Source organism: Benincasa hispida, chromosome 9, assembly GCF_009727055.1.
Source record: "Benincasa hispida cultivar B227 chromosome 9, ASM972705v1, whole genome shotgun sequence".
Classification (NCBI taxonomy): Eukaryota; Viridiplantae; Streptophyta; class Magnoliopsida; order Cucurbitales; family Cucurbitaceae; genus Benincasa; species Benincasa hispida.
The window spans coordinates 36,639,766-36,658,161 of NC_052357.1; the positions used below are offsets into that span (position 1 = coordinate 36,639,766).

General features: G+C 35.7%; 1 protein-coding gene across 1 annotated transcript; it reads left to right on the forward strand.

The window, feature by feature from the left end:
* The first annotated feature begins 2,636 nt into the window (after positions 1-2,636).
* Positions 2,637-7,052, forward strand: LOC120086090 (auxin response factor 18-like). The gene is made up of 13 exons (XM_039042530.1): positions 2,637-3,417; positions 3,542-3,657; positions 3,752-3,847; positions 3,942-3,998; positions 4,297-4,449; positions 4,534-4,618; positions 4,771-4,861; positions 4,960-5,124; positions 5,193-5,306; positions 5,384-5,456; positions 5,537-5,684; positions 5,774-6,399; positions 6,498-7,052. The coding sequence occupies exons 1-13, from the start codon at positions 3,378-3,380 to the stop codon at positions 6,816-6,818; spliced, it is 2,085 nt and encodes a 694-aa protein (XP_038898458.1). The 5' UTR covers positions 2,637-3,377; the 3' UTR covers positions 6,819-7,052.
* Positions 7,053-18,396: the final 11,344 nt, after the last annotated feature.

Sequence of the window (18,396 nt, forward strand, 5' to 3'; positions counted from 1 at the left end):
ATCCGAACCAAACCGTTTTCACCCGTACTTGGGAAATCCCTAAAAGCAATTTGTATAAACATAACTCTGATGCTTCCTTTAGCACAAGACCCGTGGCTTTGGAGCCATAATGCATAATTCTAGTGGCAAATCTATGATTTTGATGCAAAAAGTTCTGAAGTTCACTAGTTTCATGGGACTTGCAGATGTTGTTGCACTACTGGATGACATCATTGTTGAGGAAGCAGGAATTCATTCATTTTGGGTCGAGACTGGATCCTAATTTGGGGATGATATCCAATACTTCCATAAAAGAGGCCTCATAATGAGATTCTCTTTTAGTCCATGAAGTGTTAGTTCTGTGAATCATGATTTGACTTGTCATGCTCGCCATACCAATCACTCAGATGTTTGGATTGAAGAACATCCTCCGTGAGTGGATATTGTGCCTTATGAGTTGTGGCATGTCTTCTCTTTAGTTTGGACATTTGTCTATGTTTTTACTTAAAGCAAAAAGTACTTTTGATCTCGAGGTCAGAAGTTTGATTCCCCTAGCCCACATATTTTCAAAAAAAAAAAAAAAAAAGTCAATCCAAATATATAAAATGAATAAATGACACCCAATTACCGTTCCAAATGTTGATAACTCGATCCCCTTACTTAGTCCCCAAAAAGTTAGCATAACATCTCATAAAAGGTTAATTAAGCAAAACACCCTTCAACTTTGCGATAGGTTTCAATTATGCCTTTAGACTTTGAAAAACTTTATTTTCACCCTTTAACTTTGAAATTTGTTCAAAAAAAAAAAAAAACTTGCAAAGTTTCTCATTGAAATAAGATGAAAATTGACAAGAGCACTAAATTGTTAAAAATGGAAGACATACATGACATAATTCACGTAAATAGACATGACATTTGAGATTATGTAAATGGTTTTAATGATTTCTTTTGAGGTCAAATAAATGTAACAATGATCTTTGATGTCTGCATAGTTATACATAGTACCATATATCCATTAGGTGCTGAGTTGAATTTATATGTTTGTGGAATTCATATATCTGTATTTCAGGTACAAAGTTATTTTGTCTGAGTTAGGAATTTTATGTATGAGGTGCTGAGTTAAGTTCATATGTCAGGGATATCTGGTTAAATTTTTTATGACACAAATAATTTATTTTTATGATGATTATTTTTGTTTGGAAACTTGTCTATCCAATATTTTTACATATATATTTTTTAAAGTAAATTATGAATTGTATTTTATGTTCTTGTTTATTTAAAGTACACATGTATTGTGAGAGTTTTAGGGAAATGAGGTTTAGGGTTTACTTTTGGATCATGCATTTTTTTTTAGTTTTAAATTTAAGCAATTATTTTACAAATTTGTGCTTGTATCGTTTCTAGTTTAGTAGGACAATAGTATATTGGATTTGTTGGAACACACAAAGTTGAACTTATATTGTCAATGGAATATTCTCAAAATATAATTGTACTATAATGATCCTATTATTGGTCATGTTACATGGTTTGACACAAAAAAGATTTAACAACCAATTATATGAAAAAAATCTATATATGTGATATGCGCCAATAAATGGCCAAGTCCACTTACACAACCAAAAAAAAAAAAAAAAAAAAATATATATATATTAATATATATTATAATATATATATATATATATATATATATATATATATAACGTTCATCCAAATTCTCGAAGCCTCCTAAACTCTAGTTTATAATTATCTTTATGCAAGTTTTTTGGTTTATTATAAAATACCATGAAATATAATTTAAAATAATTGTTATCCAAAGTTGGTGGAAATCATCAAAGTTAGCTACTGAACAGTGGTGGTTGAATGTGGCTATTGGTAGAAGTCATTGGAGGTGGTGGAAGCTGACCGTTGCAGTTAGTCGTCGGAGGTAGTGGTTGGAGTTGGTCAATAGAGGTGGTGGTCGGAATGACAACATAGGCATAAATGGTGATGAAGTTTTGAGTATATTGTTACCAAGTTAGTGGATTGAGTATAAAAAATATCGGTGACATACAAAATTAGGCTCCAAAATACTGAATTAGGTTAAAAACCCAACTCATACTCTTACGGTCCGATTGAATATTACATACAAGCTTATCTTACCACTGAAACCCCATCATTTATCTAAACAAAAAAAAAAAAAATTTTGAAATCAATTTCAAAGTTAAAAGTATAAAAATGAAATTTCTCTAATCGTGAGAACGTAATTGAAATTTATTCCAAAATTCAATTTTCAAATTGAAAGTCTCGAGTGTTTTGGGCTCTAAATTGAATTATAAATTTTGGAGTGTAAAATTGTTTAATCGGATCCAAAGAAGTAATAAGTAAATTTCAATAGTTGAAGTGCTAGAGTTGAATTATGTGCCAAAAAGGATAGTATAATATTCAAAAATTAAAATATAATTTCAACACATAAAGAAAAACAGAGAAAAAAAAGAAAGAAAATTAAGAATGGCCCCCCTCCCCTTTTGAGCAAAAAAAAAGTTAGAATAACAGAGCTTTTGTTTGTGCAAAAATCGAAGAATGGAATGGACCCGGTTGAAAGAGGAAATGAAAGAGAGAGAGAAAAATAGGGGAGTAAATGAATGAGGTGGCAGAATTTGAAAGGGTAATGAAAATTGTAAGCTTTATGGGACTGAAGAAGAACAGAGGACAGTAGGGGAAAACAGAGAGAGAGAGAGAGAGAGAGAGGCCTCCATTATATTATATTAGTATAGCTCTCTCACCCAATTCCAATTCCCACAACTGTGCAAAATTCAAAACCTCTCCATTACAGAGAGAAAATTTATAGACGGCGACAGCTCTTGCAGCTGCAGGCAGAGATGGATAGGCCTATGAGAAAGCCATTTTTTGGGGATTTGTTAACGTTAAGTCAGTTCCTTTAGAGAGAGAGAGATAAAGAAGCAGAGAAATTAAAGACGACCCAACATAATTTTTTCCTCTCAGAAGCGTTTTTCTCTGCAGCACTTCAAAAAGAAGAAGCTGATTTGTAACAGATGCCGATGAGGGAGAGAAAGAAATAGAGCAGATAATAATCACAGACACAGTCTGTTACACAAAGCAGAAAAAAGAAAACAGGGGAAAAATAAAACTTGTACGGTTAATTATGATTGCTTGCTTAACCGTCCTGTTTTGTTAGCTTTTTTTTTCCCTCTCTCTCTCTTCCTTCTGTGCCTTGTCCTTTGATTGATCGGTAGATGGGGTAGCACCACAGTTTGCCATTCTTTCAGACTGTGAAAAACAGAGAGAGAGAGAGAGAGAGAGAGAGACTCTTTTCCTCGTTTCTCTTCTTCTTCGTTGGTTTTTCTTGTTGTTCTTCAATCTTTGGCGTTTGAGATTGAGACCCATTTTTTTTAATTTGAATGACGCTTTACGAACAGAATCTGGGGGAGTCTCGCAAAGGTGAAACCCACTTGAATCTCTCCGTTTTTCTAATTTGGGGTTTTGGTTTTAGCAAAAAACCCGAAGGGTTTTGAAATTCCGAGCTGTTTTTAGGAGTGTATGATTGTTTTTGTTTGGTGGGTAGGTTTGGAAGGTGAGGATCTGTATGAAGAACTGTGGAAGGCATGTGCAGGGCCTCTTGTTGAAGTTCCTGTCGATGGAGAAAGGGTTTTTTACTTCCCTCAGGGTCATATGGAACAAGTATTTTTTCAACTCTCTTCAATTTCACCCTTAAAACTAAAACCCCTTCAAATCTTTGAACTGAAATTTCTTCTGCTTCTTGATTCTTCATCAGTTGGAAGAGTCCACAAATCAGGAGCTTAATCACCAAATCCCTCATTTTGATCTTCCTCCCAAGATCCTATGTCGTGTTGTTAACATTCGTTTGCTGGTATTTCTCTTTCTTTTTTGCATGTCTTCTTTCCTACCTTGTTTTTCTGTTGATTCATCATGTTTGTTTTCTTCCTTTGCTTTCAATTTTTCAGGCTGAAAAGGAAACAGATGAGGTCTATGCTCAAATCACTTTATACCCAGAAGCTGATGTATGTATATATTTTTACTTTTTAGCTTTAGTCCTTCTGTTCTTCTTCCTTTGCTTTTGGTTTTGGGGTTATGAAAATGAACTTGCCCCAAATTTCAAGGGAAAAATAAAGCTGTGGGTTTAGAGATTGATAATTAGTGTCCCAAATCCCATATAATAGTACAATTAGAAACTGTTAACTTTCTTTCACTTATGGTCTCTCTCACTCACTCTCTCTCTCTCTAATGATAACCACAAGATTGAAATTGTTTGTTGTTTGTTGTTTGTGTTGTGATATTTTTGGTTGGCGGATGAGACAGCAAAGTGAGCCCCAAAGCCCTGATCCAGAGCCACCTGAGCGTACAAGGCAAACTGTTCATTCTTTTTGTAAGATTTTGACTGCGTCTGATACTAGCACTCATGGAGGTTTCTCAGTTCTTAGAAAGCATGCCACTGAATGCCTTCCTCCCCTTGTAAACCTTTCTACTATTATTCTCTTTTTTCTTCCTTTTTTTCTGCTTTGGTTTCTTAATGGTTATTTCTTTTATTAATCATAGGATATGAGTCAATCCACCCCAACTCAAGAATTAACTGCCAAGGATCTTCATGGGTATGAGTGGAAATTTAAGCATATTTTCAGAGGTACTTCATTTTTGAAGTTACTGATTTTCCATAATAGTTCATTTATCAGGATGAAATTTACTAAATCTAAAGCTTGTATTTATGTCATTGAACTCTAATCTTATTGAAGTCAATTTGTTCTACTTCTGTTTGATCTTATCTTCTGGAATCAGGTCAACCACGGAGGCATTTGCTAACTACCGGGTGGAGTACGTTTGTTACATCGAAACGGCTGGTTGCTGGTGATGCCTTTGTTTTCTTAAGGTTCATGCTTGGATGCTGTAGATTTTGAGAGTTCTTTTTGCCCCTTTCAACATTGTTTTGCATTTTGGTGTATGAAAATTAACTGGTTCACTTGCTAGGGGAGACAATGGGGAATTGAGGGTTGGTGTTCGACGGCAGGCTCGCCAGCAGAGTTTGATGCCTTCCTCCGTGATATCTAGCCATAGTATGCATCTTGGAGTTCTTGCCACCGCTTCTCATGCTGTTCGTACGCAGACCTATTTTGTTGTGTATTACAAGCCAAGGTTTGTTGATTCAAACTAAATTTTGGGCATTTGGCTATGATTTAACTCTAATGAATCTTCATCTTCAGAACTAGCCAATTCATCATCAGCTTAAACAAGTACTTGGAGACAGTTAAAAATGGATATGAAGTGGGGATGCGCTTCAAGATGAGATTTGAAGGAGAGGAATCACCAGAGAGAAGGTGCCAGTGATATAACTCAATAAATCTCTTTTCTTTCAAGCCATTGAATGTTAGTTTTTTGTTGACTCTGATTTTAGATTCACTGGAACCATTGTTGGTATTGGTGATATGTCTTCGCAATGGTTGGATTCGAAATGGCGATCGCTAAAGGTGAAGATAGTTTGTTTGATCTACACTTTTGATGGCCTACTCGTGATGCACAACTTCTTCTAATACTTGACATTTACTAGATTCAATGGGACGAACCTGCTACGATTCAGAGGCCCGAACGAGTTTCTCCATGGGAGATTGAACCCTTTGTACCTTCTGCCTCCTTAAACTTCACTCATCCTGCCATAAAGAGTAAAAGGGCCCGTCCTGTCGAGATTCCTCCTCCTGGTAAGGGGAAAACTTGTTTCTCATTCTAAAGAATTAATTTCTTCCATGTCATTGTGTTTGATTCCAGTGCGTGATGATTGGGGTTGTAGAAATTACTTCCAGTTCAGCTCCTTCGGGCTTTTGGCTTCAAGGATCAACGATTCCTCACGAAATACCCCAACTAAGTGGTACGAATGAAGTCCAAAGCAGTAATAACCGAGTTGTCCGGGCTCTCGGACAGCAAAAACTTGATAGCGATAGCAGCCACTGTAATCCAGTAGCAAATGTGGAAGGCATTTGGCCTTGTCCTCCACTCAATATTTCCCTGAAGCTTTACCCAGATTCAACATTTGAAAGAGAACTTGTTCAGAAACAGCCACTACCCTCTCCTTATTCTTCATCTGTCACTTCGAAGCCTAGTAGTGAGCTCATACAGCATGATCAATTGGAGAAAGGGAATAAACCCGACATGTCTCTCGGTTGCCGAATATTTGGAATCGATTTGAAAAATAACTCAAGCATTATCTCTTCCTTGGAAAGATCAAAACCACGTTGCCCAATGATGGTGGCCGATGATGCCAAAGATCCAGTAGCTGCAGCTGCTGTGATGCCTCAAGTCGACGCTGGAAACCTCTCACAGCCTTCAAAGGAGCAGCTGCAAGCGTCATCAGAGCTGTTGACGAAGGGAATACAGACAAAACACGTTCCCAATCTCTCATCGAGAACACGTACAAAGGTGCAAAAAGCTCTGCAGACTTCATCAATTTTCCCTTTACAGGAATGTTATCTTTTGTTTTCTATTGACTAAAAAACCAATATTGCATTGTTGAGAAGGTACAAATGCAAGGAGTTGCTGTAGGTCGAGCGGTCAACTTGACTACACTTGAAGGTTACGAAGGTTTGATAGACGAGCTGGAGAATGTGTTTGAAATAAAAGGAGAACTTCGTGAAATAAACAAATGGTCTGTCGTTTTCACAGATGACGAAAACGACATGATGCTCGTGGGGGATGATCCATGGCCAGAGTTCTGTAAGATGGTGAAGAGGATCTTTATATATTCAAGTGAAGAAGTGAAGAAGATGAGTAGGGAAAGCAAGATTGTTTCCCCATCATCCTTTGATAGCTTGGATTCAGAGCGCAAGACTGAATCCTAATATTGTTTTGCGGGAGTTTTCTCTTGTTAATTTTGGGTAGTTTAGCAGTAATAGTAATCAGCAATAGTGTGAAGCTGGCAAGTGGTTTTGCTTGGTGCTTTTTTCTTCTTTTTAATAGTTTATAGAATATGCTTTATGTAAGCCAAGCAGAAGTGCTTCTTTTGTAGGGGAGAGGCCTTAAAAGTGCTTCTTACTGCAGTTTCTAACAATCACTCATCTTAATTAGTAAGTTCAGCTACTTGTCCTGTATAAATTTCTGAATTTTCTATTAATTGTTTCCAAAGTTTTTTTTTTTTTTTTTTTTTTTTTTTTTTTTAGATAAAAAAATTTGACTTATGATAATATTTCAGTCAAATTATCCTTTTATTATCCTAATTTTTTTTGGGGTGCAACAATATATAGATATATAGAGTGGTTCTCTGAATATTTAGTTGAAGGTACATATTTTATATTAGAGTTAGTTAAACTTGACAAATCACATTCATGTCTTTTTGTGTGGGTATGAAATTTCACTCATTTTTGTGTAAGGTAATTGCAGTGGGTAGTATTTTTAGGTCTAATAATTAAGTATATAATAATATTTTAAAAAAATTACAAATATAGTAAAATCTATTAGTGATAGATTCAATTTCTGATAGATTCTCGACTTCTATTAGGGGAAGGGTTTATCGTTGATAGATCATTATTAACGATATAATCTATCACTGATAGACTTCGAGAGAGCAAATTTAAATTTCACTATATTTGCAAATTTTTTTATATTGTGTTATATTTACTAATATTTTGGATTTGATTGTTATGTTTGCAACTGCTCATTTTGTTTATTCCTTATTTTGCCGCAAAATTTGGTGCAAACGCCCAACTAATAAAGAAATATTATTCCATCACAAATGCATCTCGTATAAAAAATGAACCTATGACAGTTTATACTATCGGTCTCGAGATGTGAGATTCTTCCATCTTACATGTCAAAAAAAAAAAAAAAACTTGTGATGCAATGGATGATAAAAGGATAAAATGAAAGCTTTTAAGTATAAGAATAAGTTTGAAACTAAGAATGTAAAAAATCTAACTTAATATATTTCAATTACACCATATACTAGTATCTAATTAGTAGTCTAAAGGAAAATTATTAACTTAGACATGTGAGATATACTCAAAGTTTAGCAACTACCATTTAAAATATTACTCTATTATATATATACTAACTAAAACACATTTCAACTTTTCATTGAGTCTAAATTCATGTGTTATTTAAAATTCTAAAAATATATCATATACTTTAGAACATTATACTTTTCTCCATGAATGAGTTCACATTTTAAAACCAAGTTTAATAAATATAGTGTTTTGAAGTTGCCTTATAGAGGAAAAAAAGGGGCAAAAGTGGAATGCATTTGTTGTGGCCAAAAAAAAGGGAAGAGAAAGTGAGGAGGCTAAAACTTGTGTTGTTTGGTGTTTGGTCTAAAGATATGGAGGCAAGAAGTAGCTTTCGTTAAGATTGCTTCTTCTTTTAAAGTTACTTTCAACTTTCAACTACAAAATCTGTTGGACAAAGACATACAAGATATGGACTCTTTTCATTCCTCCTTGATTGAGTGCTCAACCTTCTAACTTTCATTTTATTTTATATTTTGTTCATTTAAATAATTCAACTTTTTTTTTTTTTTTTTTTTTTTAATTTTATTTTATGGACTTGGTTTACTTTTTGGGAAAAACAGCAAAGTCTTTTTAACCTTTGGACCAACTGAAAGTACCTGTATTATGGGAAAATATTAATGAGCAACTTTAACCTTTAAAATTAATAACAATTACCTGTTTTATATCTTTTAATTTTACACCATTGGAACCTACGTCAAGTTTTAATATAGTGAGCTAAGTTCGAGTATCGTCGTTAGGATTCGTTTGTAAGTTGAAAGTACCATAGTTCTAATATCTGGTTTTATTCAGAGAACCTAGCGGAAGAAGTTTAATCTAAATCTACTGCTAAACCTATATAAGTGTCAATGTGAATTGGAGAAAATATTTTGAAATAGATTCCATGAATTGGAATATGAGCTAACTATTTTAGCAACTCAAATTAATCATACAATCAATGATAGGTCAAGAAAGTAAAAGAATTTAATAAGCTCTATCGAGCTCAACTAATTCTCATGTTTAGAATTAAAACCTAATATCTGTGTATGATTTTGAAAGACAAGCAGGACATTAAGCACCTTCTTTAAACAACCTCTATAAGAACCCTTTACTCTCTTATATATATCGGGATTTACTATTAGTCATGCAATTTGTTCTAATCTAAATTCGTCACTCTTAAGCCAAAACTTAAATTCATAAATCATTCATTAACTGGCCAGCGTACAAATGATGGTTGCATATAAAGAGTCCTTAAATAAATCAACTAGTAGCATCCCAAACATTACATCAAGATCCAAAATATGAGTTTCACAACTCAATATCACCATATAAAAGCTAGAACTCAACTGAAAATTGTCTAAAAGAAATTTAAAAAATACCAATGGAAAGAAAGAACACCTGACCTGTGGCATGTTCGTTCCTATCTGTGAATCCATGATCTCGAGCCTTTACATTCTTCTTCAACTCTTAGGGGCTGTTAGGGGCACTGAGATGATATAGGATGTGGGGAGTTCTGATGTCTGAAGAGTTCTGATGTCTAGGGAGTTCTGATCGAGTATGAACGATTGAGTATGATTGAGTATGTTCAAGCATTGAGATGATATACGATACACAGAAGAAAAATAACGGTGAGATACGAAACACGTTCAAAAAATGGGCTCACAAACAATTAAAATCGCTGAGATAGGATAATGGACCTCCAAATATTGAGATGATATAGGATGTGGGGATATACCATCTCATGTTGGGCCCCCAAACAACACCTTAAGAACTCTACTTGAACTCCTTGCATTAGCAAAAATCGATTGGGACTTTTTTTTCTCTCCAATTGGCCTCCTCAAATTCGACCACAAAAAGGTGATTATATAAAAATTATCGTGGTGTCTCGACTACAGGGTACAACTTCTCTAAGTTGTGCAAGAATTTCTGTATAGAAGATGAGCTAAAATTTACCTTTGAATAGCTCAAGTCCAGCTGAAACTTCCTCTTCTAACTCACCTCTCATAAGAAACAAAAACAACTATTAGAAAAGTTAGCTGAAACAAACTAATAGTTGTTATAAACTAACTTTCTGCTTATAAATATAGTGACATTAAATCAATCATGTATGCTGAAATATCAGTGTGTGAATAAGAAAAAAAAAAAGATATGTAATATACAACTTAAAAGGCTTGAATAAAAGATCTTCATACCTTTGTAGAGTAGACATAGGTCTTCAAGACTGAAACACTATAATCTTTGTGTTGCTCTTCTTCTCCTCTATTTCCTTCTTTATGTGCATGTTTCTTTTGCTGATTTTTTATTTGAATCTCTGTGCAAATAATCAAGAACAAAATAAGAGAGACAAAGAGAACAAGAAAGAACCCTAGAAAGAAAAAGAGAAATTTTGGTCTAATAAAAATTGAAGTATGAGAACAAAAGCTAGAATTATCCTTTGGTTTAAGAATAGCCAGCTACATAGAAATCCCTATACCACACTTGTCACCTAACATTTTTCAAATAAGGGCCATGCAAATCAGATAGTTTTTCGTTTGGGCTTTAATAGGCTAAAGATTATTAGATCAAGCCCAATCTTTTTTGGGCTCAACAACTGGTATCAGAGCTGGTTCTTCAAGAAAGCTCCAAAAAAGCTCTAAGATTACTCGAAGAACCTATCAAGAACATCAAGAAAGCCAGAGATAGAAGTAGATAAATTCATAAGAAATGGGGATTTTCAGCTATGGATGAAGAGAATTCAAGCTTTTTTGGTGTCACAGAAAGCTTTAAAGGCTCTTGATGATCCTAAATCTTTGCCTGGAACTCTCACTAAATCGGAAGGACAAAATATGGAGCAAGTGGCCTATGAAGCACTAATTCTTAATATTTCAGATAATGTCTTTGTGAAACCCAGATTTCTATTTTCCTTACTTAAGAAAGTGATAAAAGGAATTAACTAAGTGAAAGTTAAATCCTATGTTAAAGGGAAGGAAATTTCTAAGTGTTAAGTAAATTTTCCTTGAATAATTTAAGTTGAGTTTTAATTGGTAAGATTGTGATGAAATTTGTATAATAAGTAGGTTGATGAGAAAGTTAGTGTGGAATGGTGAAGAAGGAATAGAGATTTGAAAAGAAAAATATGGAAATTGAGTTTGGGAAATTTCGGCTAAGTATAGAGAAGTGCGTTATGGCTGAAGAAAGGATTGAAAAACTGAGAAAAATATGGGAAATTATTTTGGGGAAAATATGGAAAAAAAAACGTGTAGAAGTTGCACGGAGACAAACAATTCGCAGTAACTAAGAGCGAGATCATTGAGAGCAAGATTTTGAGCAAGAAAGATTGGAGAGAACAGTTGGAGAGAAAGATTGGAGAGAAGAGTTGGAGAGAAAGATGAAGAGAGTGAGATTGGAGAGAACAGTTGGAGAGAAAGATTGGAGAGAAGAGTTGGAGAGAAAGATGAAGAGAGTGAGATTGGAGAGAAAATTTGGAGAGAAAGATAGTTGGAGAGAGCGAGATTGGAGAGAAAGTTTGGAGAGAAAGTTGAAGAGAAAGCTGGAGAGAGCGAGATTTTGAGCCAGAAAGTTGGAGAGAGCGAGAGTTTAAGCGAGAAAGTGGGAGAGAGTGAGAGTGGAAAGAGCGAGATTAGCGAGAAAGTGGGAGAGAGCGAGAGCAGCCTGTGCGCACCAGCAACGCCTTGTCCGGTGCTGCATTCGAACGTCACGCCCACACGATCGAACGCCTTGCCTATGCATCGAACGACCGGGAAAGTGTATATGCGTTGAATTTGGCTGCATTCTTGTAGATTATACATTGGAAACCCTAATTTGAATACAAACAAAGCTTGAAGACGTAAGGAAAAACGTCAATTAAAATTTAGGTGTCCGATTAAGAGAAATTCTTGAACCATAAGAAATTGTGTTGGATGCGTTTGGGAAGAACACATTGAACCAAGGTGAAGTCAGCTTACGTTGATAAAAGGAGGATTAAACATTTGGCCATACAGCCAAGTAGGTGATGTCAATCCCATGAGCAATTTGAACGCCTATAATAGGGAGTTGGGATTTCATTTTTAAATCACACAAAAATCATAAATTTCGTAGAGAAAGTAAAGGGCAGTGAGGATTCAGAGGAATGTGTCAACTTTGGACGAGAAGATCTTCCAATATACTCGTGCGTTTGGAGTGATTCTAAAGCCATCTGAAAGCTCTGGAAGTCTAGTTTTTAGAATAGGCTACCAGAGGAAACGACTCAAAGGAACTGGGCTGGAGGTTGAGAAGAAGGTAGAAGAGTCAGACTGTCGGATTAGTCTGGGCCAGTCTTGAAGATTTTGAGATTCCGGCCAAACACGAGGAATTCCAAGCTGAAAGTTTAGGGTAAGATTCCTAAGAAATTTTAGAATAAGTTTATAGAAGGAAGTATTTCCAAATAAGTTTCAGAACTATGAGTAATCTAAGTTGAAAGTTGAATTTGGATTGTAGGGGTGAAAAAGGGACCCGAGGAGCTACTAGAGTGAAAAGTTCTTAAGAGTTCGAGGTGAGTGGCTAAAATGTTTTCGAACTAAAATGTTTTTAAACTATTTTGATTACAAATGTTTTACATAAATCATGTTTGCGAAAATAATTCTCATGCCTACTAGTTTTATAAAGTGGTTTTCAAGCAAGTTTGACTTGTGATTTGAACGCATGCATATTGTTGAAAAACTATTTACATATGTATATGTATTGATTTTATCTAGCATGCGTTACCATCTTTAAAGCCATGTTGTATATGTGTTATACTGTACATGCTTTAAAGAGAAAAGTTGTTTATAAATAGTTTTGGTAAAATGCGATGCCGAAGTACAAGGAGAAGGCATCCACCCAACTAGATACTGAAATATAAGGAGAAGGTATCTATTGGTACTGAAGTACGTTTGAGAAGGTACCAAGCCAACGGGATACTGAAGTACATTGGAGAAGGTATCCTAGCAGCTCGATACTGAAGTACAAGGAGAAGGTATTTGAGCAGTAGTACCTAATGTGGCCACAGGTGAATAAAGTCAGAGATTGAGCAAAAGGGTTCTCTCTGGACTAGTAGTTGGTGTTGGGATTATTTTACCAGTTATAAAGTACTTTGATTTGAGAAATGCTTTTATTGTTTTATGTTTAAAACAACTTTACATGTTTTACGCTTGGAAAACGTTTATGCTATAGTACAAGTACTGTAAAAGTTTATGTTTCAGTTTAAAACTCATTACTGAAATCATGCATAAGAATTTACTATGTTTTCTCGGTCACTCACTGAGCGTAAGCTCACCCCGTTTTCAAATTTTTTTGTTCCTCCCCCCCACCCCCACAGGTAGCGGTCAAATCCTCTGAAGACAGCTCAGTATCTGCTCTGCCACTAAAGGACGAAAAGACTTGTAACCGGTTGCTAGGTGGTTACTGTTAATATTGTACACATGTTAATATTGTTCATATAGGGACTAGGGTTTGTGGGTTTTGGGACTAGTAAATCTAATGTTGTAAATACTTTAAACATATTAAGTTTCTAAGTTAATAAATTGTGGGCCTACAGCCGTCCCGTTGCATATAATTTGTATTTGGTATCAGAGTTATTACGCAAGAGTTTTTAGGCAGTAAGTGTCAGCCTAAGGATTGAAACTGCTGCAGTCACGCCCTTCTCTAGGCTAAGAGGGTGGTCTGGGGCGGGGTGTGACAGTCTCAAGGCAAGTCATCAACAAAAATACAACCTATAAGGTATGAGAGAAGTTGAAGAAGTTCTATATAAAGAAAGATATGCCTAACAAACTCTATATGAGGGAGAAAATGTTTTCTTTCAAAATGAGTTCTTCAAAGTTCTTAGATGCAAACGTTGATGAGCTCAAGAAACTCATGAATGAGTTCGCTCAAACAGGGGACAAGCTAGGAGAAGACAATGAGGCAACAATTATGATAAACTTTCTACATGAGAGTTATAAGGATGTGAAGGCAACTTTGAAGTCCGGAAGAGACTCGATTTCCGTTAATAATGTAATCACAGCTCTGAAAAGTAAAGAATTAGAGCTTAAAGTTAAATCCAAGGGTAGTGGTGATGCTGAATCACTGTTTATAAAAGGAAAATCTTTCTCAAGAAAGGGGAAATCTAACTTTCAAAAGGGGAATCGAGCACAGAGGGACAAATTAGTCTTAAAATTTTTCTTTTGCCACAAAGAAGGACATTTCAAGAGAGATTGTCATGAGAGAAAGAAGAAACCACATAGAAAAGACTTCAAGAAGCCAAAGGAACATGGAAGTAGAGATGTCTCTATTGGAGAGGATGACTTTGAATTCACAGAAGTTGTTTATTTACATTTTTAATTTTGAAATTTTCAAGTGAATAAAATGTTTATTTACAAGGAATGGAGTTTTAATTTGTTGTACTAATCTTGAAGATAATTTATATGTGCTAAGACCTTTAGCAACTAAAGCCCTTATTAAAACTGAAATGTTTGAAATAGTGGTAACTCAAAATAAAAAACTAAAAATTCCTCCTAAAGAAAATGCCTATCTTTGGCACTTAAGATTATGACACATCAATCTCAATAAGATTGAGAGATTGGTTAAGAATGGACATCTACTGTCCTAAGAACTCATATCAAATACGTAAGTTATGAGTCAAAAAGTAAAAATCATGTGCATTCTCGTATAAACAGGTGTATCTTTTTTGTACAATGATTTAATTTTTTGAAAATGAGAGATTCATAATCCAAGGTCAAGAGCAAATGGTTTGCAAGCTTAATCGATCCATCCATGGATTGAAGAAAGCTTCTTGATCTTGGAATATAAGTTTTGATACTACGATCACTGGACCATCGTTAAAAATATCCTCAAGTATCTACGGAGAACGAGGGACTATGTGCTCGTGTATGGTTCTAAGGATTTTATCCTTACAGAATACACACACTCTAATTTCCAGACTAATAAGGATTCTAGGAAATCCACATCAGAATCAATGTTTACTCTTAATGGAGGGGCAGTAGTCTAGAGAAGCATCAAGCAGGGGTGCATTGCTGACTCCATGGAAGCTAAGTACATAGTGGCTTATGAAGTTGCTAAGGAAGCTGTGTGGTTAGGAAATTCTTGACTGATCTGGAAGTGGTTCCAAATATTTTAAAGCCCATCACCCTTTATTGTGATAATAGTAGTGCTGTGGCTAATTCTCGAGAGCCTCGAAGTCACAAACGGGAAGCACATAGAGTGAAAGTATCATCTCATCTGAGAGATTATGCATCTAAGAGACATGATCGTCACGCAAATAGCTTCGAAGCACAACGTTGCTGATCCATTTACAAAAGCCCTCATAGCTAAGGTGTGTGAAGGTCACCATTTAGGATAAATTAGTGTTTCGAGTTTGTGATTTTTTGCAGGAAAAGAAAAACGTGAAGATTAGTTCTAGGGTAAGTCTCTATTCTCCCTATTCTCTTTTCCCTTTTTCTTTTTTCTTCATGCTAAATTTTATATTAAATGCACAATGTTCTGTATTTCTTTTGTAAAATTGTAAATTTTATAAAATTTGAGATTTGAGTCCAATCCCATTTCCACTCAAGGACCTTCATCGGATCCTTAAAAATTCTCATTTGATGCTTGATTATGTCTGATGCAATAAAAAATAAAATGAATGATGCGTTCATATTGAGTATTATGCGATAACCAAAACCAATTAAACTCAACACATGGAATGTGAAAGATCTCTGTCAATTCGTATCCTGAGGGCAATTGAGTGCACCGTCTGACGAAACGTCCTTTCATTTGAGCAACATTTAATGAAATGTCATTAGGTGACATCATAGCCTCAACATTTGTGATTCCGTTTTTAAACCCTTATAAAAACCTCGTCCATTCCCATTCATTCGTTTATCGTTTACATTAGATCCCTTAAGCTCTTAACCATTAAGCACTTAAGTTCCTTACCTTTTTCGATCACCATTTTTCCATCCCTTCTTTACCTTATTGGAATCAATGGTTTCCTAGAGCAAAAACACTCAAAACCTTGCCTTTGAGGGCACCGGAAGCCTTCCTCAGCAGCCAACTGCCTCTGCTCCACGGGCTTTAACAACCATGTCCGTTCGAGAACCTGGTTATTTTACTGCTAGCCAGCGAGCTCAAGCCTAACCAAAGCCAACACGACCACTACTCTATTGGGATTGGTGTCCTAATTCTCCCGGAGTCTCGTTGTTTTGTAAAGATTCACATTGTTCAATGAATAAAATAAGTGTTATTTAATTTTGGCATTTACTCATATCCAATAAACAAAGCTCCTTGGTTATCTTATGTGAACTTAAGCATGTATATGTGATGTACAAGTGGATCATGCCTTAAATGATAACCTATATAGGTCTGTAGTATAAGGATTAAGGTGGGATACCTGATCTTAGTGACACTACGAATATGACCCGCTTTGTAGAGGTTTATAAGTGTTGTAAACTACTACAGATGGTAGATCCTGACCATTCATATGGAGACGTGCAAGCGGGGGTATCCTATACAAAGAGTTTGTATAAGACCTGGACCACGAGATGATTAGACTCTGTATATAATGCCGTTGATACTAGAGACTTGCATCTCACCTAAACGATCATACGTGACACAACCTCAATCCTACGTGTTTTGGGAACTCCTGCCTTAGAGGGCGATTCTTTGATTAGTATAGGTGAGAGTGGCCAGATTGCCAACTCAACATGCCTACCTTTTTGGGTACTTTTCTGATATAGGAATTGGGAACTCAATCCACAAGATAGAATTCACTTCTTTCCCGAAGCAGGGATAAGTAGAATGATTGCTCTTTTAAGGGCTGATTACAAGGCTTGAACATAGTGGCCACAACTTCTCTTTGGAAGAGAAGACTCAGTCATAGTAGGACTATGATTTATGTTCATTAGAGGAATCAGTGGTACTTAAAGAGACAGATGTAACTATAGGGGCATAACGGTTATTGGCCCAACTGTACTTACGAGCGATCTGTAAAGGGTTGTCGCACTGCTGATTGGTTAAGATGGACACATAATATATCTATGGTAAGAAGAGTTCAGCTGTCGGTCTTTAGTGGAGTATCTGGCAGTTAACGGATGGTGGATCTCGCGACTAAAGAATTTAGTCAGTTATTCATATACCGTTGGAGCTTCGAGCTACAGGTCCATGAGGTCCCCTTGGTAGCTTAATAGATTCAATTGAGGATCAACTCTTGGTGTTAATTTGAAAAGTTCAAATTGACAAGAGATATTTTGATTATATGTGATATAATCGGTTTGATGTATGAGATACATCTAGTGGAGGATTGATGTAAACGAGATTTTCATTAAGTACCATGGAATAGAAAAAGAACTATGGCTTTATATGTTTCATGAGATGAATATTAAAACTATAGGTTATAAATATTAGTATGATAAGTTGGTTATCATTTATGTTATTATTTAATAATATTATTGGATAATTAATTCTTTTTTTTTTTAAATAACCAAAGTAGTGGGGTGGTTATTGATCATGGTAACCGTGAGTTTAAAAGGAAAATGGTTTCCTATTTTCAAAGAGAAGTTTTTTTTTTTTTTTTTTTTTTACAAACGCTAAAATGTTTTGAGTTTTCTTTCTCGTGCAAAAGAAACTCAAGAAGTGCAGTATTTACTATAACGATCACATAGTTTTGTTAGACGATCGCTGGCCCAAGGTAAACAATCATGTAGTGTCTGTAGGTGATAGACCGAGTTAAACGATAGACTAAACGATCGCATAGATTTTGCTAGACGACCGCATAGCTTTATCTAAACGATTGGGCATCGACCTATATGATAGGTCTCCACCATCTCCCACTTGCCCAGTCGTGTACGCGATCGTTGTTTCTTCCTTTTTCTACCTCATACCAAGTCCGAACAGAGCCCACCTCAGATTCTCACACCAAGAATACCAAGGTCACCTTGTTGGTGTGTCAGACTCAACTCGACACCGTCGAGGTTTTCTGGAGGTCATTCGAGGTGCTGTGGAGGTCGTTTGTTGTTGAGGAGGAGATCATGACTGAGGAGATCGTTGAGGACGAGTGCGAAGAGTTCGTGCTGTGTTGCGGTCGTGTAGATCGAGAATTTGAGGTTACTGATTGTTCGAGTGATCGCGCAATGGGCCGTGGAGACGCATCTTCATATGTGCGTAAAGTTGCTTTCTGTGCATTGTAGTTTTCATGTTGTAATTTCTTTGTATGAATTGTATAATTGCTTATTTGAAGTCGACTGTAGATATATGTTTATTCATGATTGTAATTTGGAATAGTCTTGTTCGCTGCTCATGGATATCTCAGAATCCGATTCCTTTCACACTCTTTCCGTTCCAAACTCATAATCAGTAAAACCTACTTCCTCTTTGACCATTCTATGTTATCACACAGGCCATGGGGACAATACAAGGAGAATGTCCCTTCCACCAATCTTAAACTTGATGCGCCAACACTTGCCTTTGAAAG